Raw genomic sequence first — 14008 nt, 5'->3', positions numbered from 1 at the left:
CCGCCAGCCCCTCTGCGCCTCGCGGCCCGGCTGCGCACAGCTCGACGCTCCCTAGGCGGCGCGCCCCCGCGCCTCTCCGCCCCTCCCCGAGAGCGCGCCCCGCCGCCTCACCTGCCCCGGGCCCAGCCCGCTCCAGAGACTCCCCCAGCGCCTGCCAAGCTCCCACGGAGCAACTGCCAGAGCTGAGCCGCGCGCAGCCGCGTCCAGAGAAGCCGAGCACCGCCCGCCGGACGTGACGTCAAGGCGCACGAGATTTGGGTGGGGCGACGTGCGGCCTTGAGGTCAGATCGCAGCTCGCCGCCAGACTCCGCGGAGAAGCTGAGGGTGAAGGGGGTGTTGGAAAGGAGAGGGGTGGGGCAGCTTAAGGGGGCGCGACCGGATGTGACTGGACCCCCCCACTCCAAGCCACTTAAGAGAAGGAGAGGTGGTCCGTGCCGCCACGAGGCGACCAATGAGATTGCGCAAAGGTAAGCGCTCCGCCCCCCGCAGCCTCCCTTGTTGCTTAGGCAACGGCTGTGCTGCGAACTCGGTTCCGCCCTCGAGAAGGAGGCGTTTCCACTCCTTGTTAGGGCTCGTGGCCAGACTGCCCCGGGGCGCCAGGTCAGCTCCTCCTAGGCCCGGGGCGGAGCTTCCCTAGAAGCTGAAAGCCTCGCCGGGGTCAAGTTCTTTATTGCACTCCAGGTTCATTCCTTCCCTGTCCTATCCTTGAGTTCCCTTCTTGGGGAGAAGGAAAAGTCACTCCATGCCCCAAGTTAGGGCTCGAGAACCCTGGCCCCAGAGCCGGCTCCGCCCCCGCCCTGGGGTGACCGAGGACCAAATAGTTTAACCTCTCTGGCCCTATTTTTCTGTAAAATGAGGGGGCTAGACTCCATCATTTTCGGGTTTCCTGGTTCCAAACCCGGCCCAAAACCTTTTCTGACCGTCTCAGCTGATGACATTGCTCTCAGCCCCACCCTCCTGCTAGGGCACCAGCAGCCCGGACTAAGGGCGCCTGGATTTGCCATAGTGATCTGTGCAAGTCCTTTTCCCTGGGGGCCTCAATTTTCTCCTCTCTAAAATGAAGGACTAGGTGGATTTATAAAATTCATAGGATCATAGATTTAGAATTGGAGAAGATCGTTAGAAATCGTGTAAGTTCATTTCCTAGCCATGTGTCTCAGGGCAGGTCACTTAACCCCTATTGTCCAGCCCTTACCACCCTGTCCTTGGAACCAATTTTTAGTACTGACTTGAAGATGGAAGATATGGACTTAGAAAAAAAAAAAAAAGTCGTGGAAGTCCAGCCCCCTATTTTTAAATGAAGAACTCTGAAAATAATCCGCCCAAGATCACCCAGATGGTGAGTGGTAGAGCCAAATTTTGAAACTTCCATCTTTCTTTCCACTGCCCCATGGTTGTCCCTTCCAGCTAGGAACCTATAACTGATGTTTCCATTTTATTCTTTCTGGTGAAGAGGCTTAGGGAAGCTAGCTAAATAGTCATTTGTTTGGAAAGGGAGTCTCTCTGCTACTTACTACTTGCCTTACTTTGGATGTCACTTTCCTCATCTGTAACATCAAGAGTTTGGACTAATCTCTAAGGTCCTTTTTAATTTTGGATCCCTTTACTTAAAGGATAGCATGGTGTCTAGGGAAAGGACTAGAGTCAAAGAATTGAGGTTTGAATCCCTGCTCTCCCAGTTAGTAGCTATGTAACCTTGGATAAATCATTCTCTGGGCCTCCTTTGTAAAAATGATGACTTTCTACTTGATGGTCTATTCTAAATCCATTTATCAGCCCTTCTGTTGACTCTGTACCCTCTTCCACACATTAATTCCAAGAAGGAAGATAAAAGAGGCAGATTTAGGCTTAATGTTAGGAAAACTTCCAAAGGATTAAATCTATTCAGAATTTGAATGGGCTGCCTTGAGAGTAATGAATAGCTGTTGAAATAATCACTTTTTGAGGAGACAATTCTTGGTTATGTGTGGATTGGATTATTATCTTCTAAGCTTCCTTCTGACTTATTGGAGTGATTGAAAAAATTCGGAGTTAGGTATAGTTTGAACTAGATACATAACCTCTAAGGTCCCTTCTAACTCAGATTCTGTGACTTGTAGCTACTAAGCCTCAGGAGAGAAGAGCAGGCCATATAAAAACTTTTCATCATTCCATTCTGCCTACCCTGCCACCCCATCCATCCCTCTTCCCTCCCCGCTCTTAGCTAAGACACTTAGGGGGAGCTGCATCTCTGGGTGTAGTCTTGGATAGAGGCCTGGAAGTATTCAGTGGTGTTGAGGTCTGGCCGGCAGAGGATGACATAGCACTTGGGGAGGAAGTAGCCGCTGAAAACGCCACTGAGGCTGCTCAAGATGACCAACATGTTGATGGCTGGCATGTATTTGCCATTGTAGATGCTGGAAGAAGTGGCAAGGCCAATCCAAGAAATGAAGTAGAACAGTAAGCTGAAGGTCATACATTTGGCCTCATTGTAATTCTCTGGCAGATCCTTGCCCAGGTAGGTGCAGGCAAAACAGCTGACTGAGAGTAGCCAAGTGTAGAGGATGCTCAGCATATAACCTGGAGAGTTCTCCTTGGAACATTCCAACACCACCAGCTCTGGGAACCGCTTATACTCCTTGATGGGCAGTGGGGTCCATGCCACAAGCCACACACTACATATGAGAAGCTGGATAGTGGAGCTGATTGCCACAAAGGTCCTGGCCCCATGGTTATGCACCCAGGTATGGTAGAGAGCGGGCATCTTGGCTGACAACTTGAAGATGAAGACCAGCTGGAAGGAGCGGATGGTTAAGCAAGAGAGGAAGACAGCAAAGCACAGGGCAAAAAGAGACTGGCGCAGCAGGCAAGTGAGTAGTGTTGGTTCCCCAAGGAAGCAATAGGGGCTGCAGCCAGCACCTGCCAATGATCCCAGCATGAGGAAGCACATCCTGCCCCCAGCTGATCTCACCACAGGAGTCTCTAGATTTTGGGCAAACAGGATGGCCACCCCTGTCAACAAGAGGAGCAGCAATGTATTAGCCCCCAAGAGCACCAAGGAAACTGGATGGTCCCAGGCCAGGAATTCAGTGGTGCGGTTGAAACAGGTCTGACTGCCCTCTGGGGACCATTCTTCTTTCTGACAAGGCTGGCAAGTGTACTGGTCTGGAAGGAAAGAGAAGAACCCTGAGTGGAGATGCTGTCATCTAAACCTGAAAGAGCAGGAAAATTTACTTGAGGTACCAGAGGCCTGGAAGAGACAAGGACTATGGTAGGAAGAGAAACTGAGAAGAGCTCTTCTGGAGAGAAGCAATAGTGAGCCCTTCCTATAGCCTGAGGGTTTTCTGTGAAATAGCTTTGGCAGTTGCTACTCAACCAAGAGGGGTTTGCCTCTAAAGTCTTTAGTCATTCAACAACCTATTACTAAGCTATGTGCTAGGCACCAGCCAGACTGGGGGAGAAACAAAGATAGACAGAGTTCTTTGGAAAATTTAACAAAGCTGTCATCTCTGTAAGCTCTCAGGAGAGATCCAAGCCACCTGCATCTCCTCACCTTGTCCATGAGACTTCATCCATGATCTTCTGTAAATCTGCCATAGAGCTACACATAATGTATATCCTGGAGACCCTTCCCTAGGTCCTACATTCTGTGGGTACTAAGCCAACACTTGGGTTAGCAGTTGTCCTTGTACCCCACGTAAATATAGGATAGCACATTCCTTCCTGCTAAATTCAGAACAATGAGGGCCCTGATATAGTCCCTTTTCTCAATATTCACTTGTATAGATGGCTTTCACTCCTTTGAAGAGGAAGATGGTTTCTCTTTCCCTCCAGTATTTCCATTAACCAATCTCACTTTCCTGACTCAGTGGCTTCTCTGTATCTAGATTTTTAAAAGCAGAAAGAACTGTGCAGTAAGAATATTCTGGAGAAAGGATATAGAGACTCCAACTTAAAACTGGGCTGGGAAGAAGAAGCCACTTTCATCTCTTGGATTAGCAACGCTGCATGGCACATAGTAATAAAGGCTTGTTGATTGACTCATTGACTTTGGCAATGATCGACTATAGAAATCTTCATTGGATACATAGTGTGGACCTGTCACAAATTTGCCCCCTGGAAATATTCTATTGTTTGTACCTTGATGGAAGACAAAATATCCACTCTTTGTAGGGTAAGTCAGAGAAAAGCATAATAAGTATGGAGTGTGCTCTGGAAATAGGGCCTTTCTGAAGGGATGGGAAGGCCTACACAATGGGAGTTTCTGGGTTTAAATCTGATAGATAGCAAGCACAGGGAATTTGTCCAATGATGATTAAAAATCATCATAATTCATGTTTACATAGTACTATAAGCTTTATCAAATAATTTACATATATTACTTCATTTGATCCTTACAAGAGTTTGGTGAGATAGGTACCTCTTTTTATTCACATTTTACAATTTTAAAAACTGACAGTCAGTGGGGATTAAGGGACCTGTCGGGGGCCACACGGTATGTGTTTGAGGCAGAATCTGAGCCCTGGTTCCCCTAACTCCAAGGCCAACACTACTATATACTGCCTCATTGTGAAATGCCCCTGGAGTCTTGGTTCTGCTTTTGCTGAAAAAGCTGGCTGAGCCGGCCTTGGAAAGGTGGGCCACTCACCGCTGCTGTTGAGGAAGGTCCCAGCTGCACAGAGGACACATTCGAAGCAGCAGTGGTGCAGTCCCACTATCCTCCGGGCCTCTCCTGGGAGGCAATCCTGGGAGCACACTGACCGAGGCACCTGAAGAGAACCAGAGGCATCCCAAGTTCACATTGGCGGTGGTGACAGCCAAAGGAGGGGTTGAACAGGAGGGACCTTAAAAGGCCACACTAGGGAAAGGCTCAGGAAGCCAGGCCAGAGGGCCCCAGGGCAGAGCCTTCAAATTTCAGGCTTACTACTGGACAGTCTCCCTTTGGATTTTCTAGTAGGGGCAGATTAGAGCTGTGCCCTTGGAGAACAAGCCTTAGGGCCTGGCATGATAGGAATTTTTATTTAAAGCTTGATAGAGACTATCCCACCTATCTGATATCTCTTAGTTACCCATAAGTTCTGGGCACTGAATTGCTTTATCAAACAGTGATCTGGCTAATGACTATCTTCCCTTCCCAAGGTGGCTTGTTACCTGATTTTTCTCTTTATGCCAGTGGATTTTGGTCTCATCTATTTCCAAACAAATTGGGGGCCATGTGGAAGTGCCAATGACTTTGAAGGTCCAGTTTGGGCCATTCCAGTCCCATGTAATAATATCATATCCACTGACTGGATCTCCATCTTCATCGAAGGATACAGGGTTTCCTTGAAGCGTGAAATTCACCTTTCGGATCTCCATCAGCAGCTGCAATGTACAGAAACCATGTACCCCAGTCACAAACTGTATGGAGCTTCCCTTAGGTACTCAATCTAAGCAAAGCCAGAGAATGCAAGATAAGAGCTGTTGAAAAAGAGAGGAAATAAAAGCTTGAAGGTGGGAATCTGCTTTCTTAGAGAAGGTGCTGAGCCCCAGTAGGTCTGTAATACCTAGAGATAACTAGCTCCTTCCATGGGATCACCCCCTCCCCAAATGAGATAGGATTTGATAGATATGATAAGCTTTTCTGAAGTTTTTATCTCTGAATTTCACCTTTAGTCAGCCAAGGACTTGATTGGGAAAAGATGGGAAAATTTGAGGAGCTAAGGATTTTTCTAAGAGGACTTGCCCTTTATTCCCTGGCTTTCCTATTCCCCTTCTACACTGAGGGAGCCAAGAGGTTTACTCTGATCCAGAAGGAACTGAGCATGAAAGAAAGAAATCGAATCTCTGAGCACCACAGAGTGCCAGGAGAACAATACTTCTAGGATAGAACTGAGTAGGTATACAGAACCCTTGCCACACTCATCCTTCTCACCTGCCATGGGTAGATCCTGCCTGGCGTGCAGACTCCTGAGGGGCAGTCCAGGAGCTGGTGCAACCCATGGGCCACTGCATACACAGCAGCATATACATTGTAGGCAGCATTCATGGAAAACTGACTCAGCTCAGTATTGGCATTTGCTGTGAGAGCCTGATGCTGATTGCAAGTGTAATCACCCCCATCTTGAGCAGGGCCACCTGATGCCTCTGAGGTGTTCTTAGCCTGGGCGTAGGCCTCTTCAAATTCTTTCATTCCGAGCACCTGTCTCTGTTTGATAGCTACCCCAATCACTGTCCCAATTCTTGAAATGCCAGGCACCTGTGTGATGTAACTGGAGATGGACCAGTCTTCTGTGGCTAGCCACACTTTGTCAGTCACGTTCCCCAGCACCACCGCCTCAAAGAAGACACGGGCCAGCCTTTTATTGCAGAAGACGACCACCACCTCTGCACCAGACTTGTTGATGTCCACCATCATGTTCTGCATTGTATTATCAGCCCCTTGAGCTAAAATGGGCACAAAATCCTTATAGGCAATGCAGATCTCCTGCTGATTGGCCAAGTCCTCCAGTAGCTTCACTCCCTGTAAGCCATAGTCATTCTCACTGCCAATCACTGAGATCCAAGACCACCCAAACTTCTTCAGCAGCATCAGGATCGTCTGAACCTGGTGCCTGTCACTGGGGATTGTGCGCAGAAATGAGGGGTACTTCTGCTTCTCACTGAACATCATACTGGTGGCCTCATAGCTGATCTGTGGCAAAGGAATTCAGTCAATCAAGAAAACAAACATTATGTATTGTGCTAAGTGCATTTTGTTGGTAAAGATATTTTCTCAATTACATGTAATACCAGATTTCCACACAAGTTTTCCTAAGTTACATGATCCATATTGTCTCCTCCCTTTTATCCTTCCTTCTTCCTGGAGCTGGCAAGCAATTCCAACTGGGTTATACATGTTTTGTCATGTAAAACATTTCATATTCATTTTTGTAAGAGAATAATCATATGAAACCAAAACCCTCAAGTAAAAACCCAAATAAACTGAAGTGAAAAATCTTATGCTTTGATCCGCAATCTGACTCCAATAGTTCTTACTCTAGAGGTGGATAGAATTCTTTGTCATAAGTCTGCCAGGCATTTTTTTTAAAGCACAGATCCCTCCATGAGATCACTCCCCCTCCCCACCATGAGATGGGATATGATAGAGGGTTCCCTTCCTTTTCTCAATGAACATCATGCTGGTTGCTTCATGGCTGATCTGTGGGGAAGGAATTCAGTCAATTAAGAAATGAACATTATGTCCTGTGCTAGGTGCTGGGCATTTTTTATTTTTTTTGGTAAAGGTATTCATGGCCCTCTATCTCCTCCAGAATCACATAGAAAACTCTTCCTAAGCTGGCTTCTCCTACCTTTTCAGTTCTCTTACTTCTTATTCATTCATGCCTAATTCTGTGATCCAGTGAGCCTGGCTTCAGGCTTTTTCTCATGCAAAGTGCTACATAAGTAGAATCCAGGCATTTTCACTGGCTGCCCCCATACCCAGAATGCTTTTCCTCCTTGTCTCTGCCTCCTGACTTCTCTGACTTCCCTCAGGTCCCAGATAAAATCTCATCTTCTATGAGAGGCTGTTTCAACCAACATGTCCAAAACAGAACTCTGTCTTCCAAAAAGTACTCCTCTTCTGAGCTTCCTTATTTGCTTCAAGCCTACTATCATCATCTTGGCCAGTAATCATTCATCAGGCTTCCCAACCTGTGTTATTCAGGACTGATCTTCTTAGCTTACACATAACAATATTATCTAGTGTTAGTATTATACATTATGAATTGGGTTTCTACTTCTGCATCTTTGTTGCCTTTTGCAGCCCTTCTTCCTAAATTCTAATGCCTCCTTTCTCATGATCTCATTTATCCTCTCTACCTTGTTTGTATGTAGTTGTTTGCACATTGTCTCCCTCATCAGACTTTGTGTTCCTTTGGCAAGTTTAATTGTGATGTTTAATAGATATCCTTGCAGTTTAAGATGACAGTTTTAAAAGAAAATTCTCTCCTAATGATGACTTTGAGCCCTGCCATTCGATGGAAAATCAGCAGAACCCATAGGATCTTATTTGGAATTAACATTTTCTATTGTGATTTTGTTCTTTTTAAAAATTCTTTCATTTCTTCTTTTTTTTTTTTTTTTAAACCCTTACCTTCTGTTCCAGTATCAATTCTAAGACAGAAGAACAGTCAGGTCTAGGCAGTTTGGGTTAAGTGACTTACCTAGGGTCACATAGCTAAGTATCTGAGACCAGATTTGAAACCAGGTCCTTTCTTGTGTCTTTCTTTGTTTTGGCACTCCTCCTCTCTATACCACCCCAACCTGTGCTTAATACCCTGACTAGCACACAGTAACTGCTTAATACATGGACTGACAACTCAGAATAGACACCAGAGCTTGCTCTTTTACAAAAATGAATAATATAAAAATGGGTTTGAGTGATAATATATTTATGTATAACCCAGTGGAACTGCTCCTCAACCCCAGAACGGGGGAAGAATGAGGTGAGGGAGAAAATATGAATCATGTAACCATGGGCAAAAAATTTTTAATTAATAAATATAAATAAAGGTTAAAAAAATAGACACTAGGGCTAGATGAAGAAATCTGAGATCATAATTAAACCCATGGTAACTGATAAGATCACCAAATAAGAGTATAGAGAGAGAAGAGGATTCAATTAAACTCATAGTTGGGGATGAAGGGGGTGATATAATGATCTAGCAAAGGAAACAGGAGTGGTAAGAGAAGTAGGAAAATCAAGAGAAAGCAGAGTCACAAGACCCTAAGAAGGGTCTTACATTCAGAGGGAAACAGCAATCAACAGTGTCAGTGTTGCTGACAGCTCCACAAGGATGAGAACTGAGAAAAGGCCATTACCTTTGGAAGTTAAGAGATCACAGAGGGACTGGTAGGTGGTATAATGGATAGAGCCTCAGGTCTAGAGTTGGAAGGGCCTAGGTTCAAATCTGGCCTTTGAGATCTCAGGCAAATCACTTAGTTTTGTTTGTAGCCCTTGCTCTTCTGACTTAGAGTTGTTAATAAGACAGAAAGTAAGGGTTTTTAAAAAAGAGAGAGATCATTGGCAAATTGGAAAATAGAGACAATGAATGTAAAAACTTTTTTTTACGAGAGTTTGGCTAAGAAAAGGAGAGCAGGAGGACAATAGTTTGACAAGATGGTGGTGCTTTTTAAAGATAGGAGAGGAGGCATTTTTGTCAGATGTAGGGAAGAAATGAGGAGAAGGAGGTTAAAGTTTAGGGGAAAGTCATTCTGGAGCCATCTACTAAAGAAGATGAGAGTGGCTGAGATTTTGGGTGCACATAGAAGGGTTGGCACTGTCAAAGAGAAAAGTTTTTTATTCATCCAGAATTCATTTAATAAAGAAGATAAGGGAATGGTATCAAGGGGTTATAAAATATAAAGAAGAATTTCAAGTAAAACAGTCAAAAACCAGTGATGGACAGACATTGGCTAAGCCTCCAAATAATACAAGAGTAGGCTGGCACACACATTAATGGCTCCTACAAAGCTCTAACTTGTGCTGACCTGGACAGAGGACCCAGAGGTTCTAGCTTACCTGGGGGACCAAGAATGAGCTCAGAAGGGATGCAGAAATGGAGGTCAGTTCAGTGCTGTCTGGCCCAATCACTGCCACTGCTTTGGGGTAATAGTTGAAGTTTTCTGGAATCTTGATATGGTTTCCTCTGGGCTGGGAAAGAATGCTCAGGGTGGCATACACATTAGAAGACTTTGAACATACATCATAGAGTTCATAGCCCAGAGTGATATTGGGAAGGAGAGAACTAGAGTTGTTAATCTCTTCTATGCCAAACCTCATGGCCTGGAAGAGGTGGTATCCATGGCCATTGAATGTCTCAGACCTATAGGAAAGACAGGGCCAGAAAAAGGAGGATGGTCATGAGCACTGAGCCCCCAAACCCAATGCTAAGACCTTTATCCCTCATAATTGAGAATGGAAACTGAGGTGGGCATATCAGATCTATTCTTTGTAAACCTCTTCAGTAAGTAATAGCTAACATTTATGAAGTTCTTTAAAATTATCCAGGGGAGCAGCTAGATGGCACAGTGGATAGAGTTCAAGGCCTAGAGTCAGAAGGACTCCTCTTCCTGAGTCCAAATGCAGCCTCAGATACTCACGAGCTGTGTGACCCTAGGCAAGTCACTTCACCCTACTGACCTCAGTTTCCTCATCTGTCCAATGCACTGGAGAACAAAATGGTAAGTCACTCCAGTGTCTTTGCCAAGAAGATCCCCAATGGGGTTGCAGAATCAAACATGACTGAAACAACTAAACAAATAACAAAGTTTTGCAAAGTGCTTCATGTAGAATTGTAGATGATCTCATTTCATTCATACCTTCATGTTTCCATGAAGTTTCCTTTAAGATCTGTAATACGCCTGTGACATTAGGTCCATTTTTCAGGTAAGGAGGCTGAGGCTTATAAAGTCTATGCAACTTGCCTAGGGTCTCCCAGCTAATAATCCATCTTGAATTGTATCTCCCTTGGTTGCTCAGTACCTGATAATGGTGACCCTCTTATTGTAAAATAACTTAGTTTCCTGAAAGCAGTGGACACAAGGAATTTCTCCCTACATGTCAGGCAACATTGCAAGGAGGCAGATTTAGGTCAGGAAAAGTTTCCTAACAATTAGAACTACTTGTGAGTGTGATGGGCTACTCTGGAGCTGGGGTCCCCCTCTGTAGATATCTTAAGCAGAGGTCGGATGACCACTTGTTGGGTAGCTTATAGCAGGGATTCCTTTTGGGGCATAGATTAGATGATGTTTCTGGAGTCTCCTTCTAGCTCAAAAATTCTGTGGGGAGGAAGGAAACACAGGCTTTTAATATACCTATTAATAATGTGTCAGGCACTGCTATGTGCTTTACAAATATCTCATTTTATTCTCAAAACAATTCTGCAGGGTAGGTGCTATTATTATTCCCATTTTCCAGATAAGGAAACTGAGGCATTCAGAAGTTAATCGATGCTCACAGTAAGTGTCTGTACTGGGATCTGGATTTAAGCTGACTCCTGACCCAGCACTCTGTGCACTGTGGTGCCCCCTACCTGTGCATTTTTGGAAGAGGGAGAATTCATATTATCTGCATTTTCCTAGGCAGTATTAGGAGTGAAGTTGTTACATGATCCTTTCCCTTGAGGAAACTAGTTGGAAAGACTAGAAGACCCTTAAAATGTGGAACACAACTGCAATTGGACAACAAAAAAGCCAGAGCAAAATAATAAACTGCGTAAAAGACAGATGAGGACAGGTGAGCATCCCAGGGAAAGACTCCCAAAGGAAGCCTCTGTCTCAAGGCAGCTCTTGGTGGTAGAGACTGGGCATAAATGGGTGATAAGGAAAATGGAGGGTGATTCAGGTGAAGGTCTTGGTCCCACAAAAGTCCAGAGGTAGGAATTAGTAAATTGATTCCAGTGTTGGGTGAATTTCGCTGTGAACAGCCTTCTGTGTGGACCCTCACTTACCTCCCACACAGGGTCACCTCAGGTCTGAGTCTCACTTCATCGTTAACAGAGTGGATGGGAAACAATCCTGCAATGATATGATCTCCAGGCAACTTGAAGTCAGAATGGGTCTCTGTTTCTTGATAGCTGGAGAGGCAGGTCATGAAAAGAGTCAGATAGATCAGGTAGGGTTTAAAATGGACCATGCTGTCCAGGAGAATTGAGCTCTTCTCTTCCTTTTTATGTCAGAGGTGTTCCTGCTCTTAAATATCTCAGGACTATTTAAGTAGACAGAATCTGGAGCTTCTGCCTAATTCTCCTCAATTTTCCTTTTTGGAAAGGGGTGGGTCTTGCATATAATAAACAAAACTCAACTCCAGCAGGTAGAATGTTTGAGTTGGACTTCCTGGCTTGTGGTTCTGCACAGGAACCTAAGAGGTGCTCTTGGGGAAAATGAGAGGATGAACTATCCTTGTTTTAACCAGGTGGCACCCATTGCCAGGTGGCACTCAGGTGCCACACCACTGACACAATTTGACAAATGAGGATTTAGATCAGGAAGGGTGTGGTAGAGTTTTTATTGGGCTATGAGGAAGTTTTGCTAAATCCTTGGGAGGCTAAATTAAAGGAAGCCATATGTATAATTTAGCTGGAGGGATTATTATTGTAGGGTATACTAGAGCTAGAACAACAGATCCTTCCCTGACCATTCTTCCACCCCTCCTCCCAACCAGATCTCACAGATGACTTTGTTCTCTCTTTTTATGCACTTAGATGGGAATGGGGAAGGACCTATGATCTCAGAAGCCTGGGGATTTCTTGGGGTGAGAAAGACAGTGCATCTCTGTGGAGAGGACACTGAATTTGGAGTAGGGAAGATGATTCAGATCTCTAATAAAGTCACTTAATTTCTTTGTCTCAGTTTTCTCATCTGTAAAATAAGGATTTTGGCCTTGAAGGTTCTGTAGAGCTCTAAATTTATATAATCTTTTGAATTTCTCAACCTGGAATTCTTAACCCTGAGTCTGTAAGCTTTAAAAAAAAATTTTGAGGGCAGCTGGGTAGCTCAGTGGAGTGAGAGTCAGGCCTAGAGACAGGAGGTCCTAGGTTCAAACCCGGCCTCAGCTACTTCCCAGCTGTGTGACCCTGGGCAAGTCACTTGACCCCCATTGCCCACCCTTACCAATCTTCCACCTATGAGACAATACACCGAAGTACAAGGGTTAAAAAAAAATTTGATAATTATCTCAATATGATTGGTTTCTTTAAAAATCTTATGTATTCCATTTTATGCATTTAAAAACCTTACTTTAAGAAGGGTCCATAGGCTTCATCAGGCTGCTAAAAAGATCCATGACCCTCCAAATGTTAAGAACCTCTGCCTTTACCAGTGCCAGCCATTTATGGCCTTGTACGTATGTGAAGCAATTTTGATTACATGAAGCATCTTTGTTAGAGGTGATATTTGAACAGATTCTAAAGCCAGCATACATACTATCCACTATACTATGTTTCAGTTATCTGTGATTTGAGTCATACTGCAGGCTCCCTGACATTTCTTATCCCCAAATCCAACTCTGCTCAACCTTGAATTCATGACTAAACTCTACATCATTTCTATCTGTAGAGAGCACAGGACTTATTCCTTCTTGTTGGACACCTCCTCCTCAGTTAGCTGAAGAAGCCACTTCTGCCCCTTAATTGAGAAGTTAGAGAGATCTTCTGCAAATGGTCTTTAGTTCCTTTTCAGGCATTGATCTTAGTGGGTTTCCTGGGGAGCCAGATAAAGACTCCAGGACAGGATCAGGGAACCAAGCTCCCCACCTCTCTTCCATAGCCACTATACAGGAGCCCTGGGATTCACCAGGGTAATGGAGGGGACAAAGGCACAAAAAACTTTAGAACATAAACCTTGGCAAACTGGTAGCCTCTTCCAGAATCCTCACAGTTTAATGTTGAAATTTGTCCTGGAAAGCTCAGCCCTTGGAAGTAGTAAACCCTGGGGCCAAAACTGTCTGATGGAGAGCCCCATCAACTCCTCTTCTCTAGACTTTGTGTCTTATTTTAAGGATTTAATAAAGGCGTGTGGCTTGTTGTTTGACCATGGGAAATCCTGAAACTCCAAAAGAACCGGGCATAAAAGCTTTTTATAGAGCACTTATTTGTCCCTTTATTTTCATCTCATTTGATGCTCACAGCACGCTTCTAAAGGAGCGGCTCTCAGGAGATTAGGGCACTGCCCAAAGTCCCACCGTCAGTGACCCCAGGACTTCCAGACGCCAACCCGGGCTCTCTAAACAAGATAACCACCACCGGTTATCCCATAGCTGGTTAAACCAACCAACCAAACACCCCAAAACTCTTGGTGGGCGAAAGCCACAAGCATACTTTGAGTGCCTACTGTGTGCAAGGCGCTTTACAAACGTTTCTTGCTTAGAACCTTTTGACCAGCCACGGGTTGGGCCGGCTGAGGGTCTTGCATAGCCCAGACCCCGGGGCCAACGTCCACTAGTACATATGAAACCAAAAGCCTCCCGGGGCGCCCGAGTGTCCTGCGGGAAGGGGAAGGGGAAGGG

General features: G+C 45.0%; 2 protein-coding genes across 2 annotated transcripts in view; both read right to left on the bottom strand.

Annotated features, from left to right (window-relative positions):
* Nucleotides 1–188, bottom strand: part of ZBTB48 (zinc finger and BTB domain containing 48) — a 21374-nt gene extending 21186 nt beyond the window's left edge. The window contains exon 1 of the mRNA XM_044667655.1: nt 112–188. The gene's annotated coding sequence lies outside the window, so the exon portion shown is untranslated. The remainder of the gene's footprint in view (nt 1–111) is intronic.
* Nucleotides 189–2212: 2024 nt separating this feature from the next.
* TAS1R1 (taste 1 receptor member 1) lies at nt 2213–11638 on the bottom strand. The gene is made up of 6 exons (XM_044671248.1): nt 11454–11638; nt 9524–9827; nt 5894–6652; nt 5131–5343; nt 4628–4748; nt 2213–3144 (listed from the first exon to the last, which is right to left on the bottom strand). Exons 1-6 carry the CDS (start codon nt 11636–11638, stop codon nt 2213–2215), a joined length of 2514 nt encoding a protein of 837 aa, XP_044527183.1.
* Between the last annotated feature and the right edge of the window lie 2370 nt (nt 11639–14008).

The sequence above is a fragment of the Gracilinanus agilis genome, chromosome 3, assembly GCF_016433145.1.
Source record: "Gracilinanus agilis isolate LMUSP501 chromosome 3, AgileGrace, whole genome shotgun sequence".
NCBI classification, from domain to species: domain Eukaryota; kingdom Metazoa; phylum Chordata; class Mammalia; order Didelphimorphia; family Didelphidae; genus Gracilinanus; species Gracilinanus agilis.
This window is presented reverse-complemented; position numbering and strand designations above follow the sequence as displayed.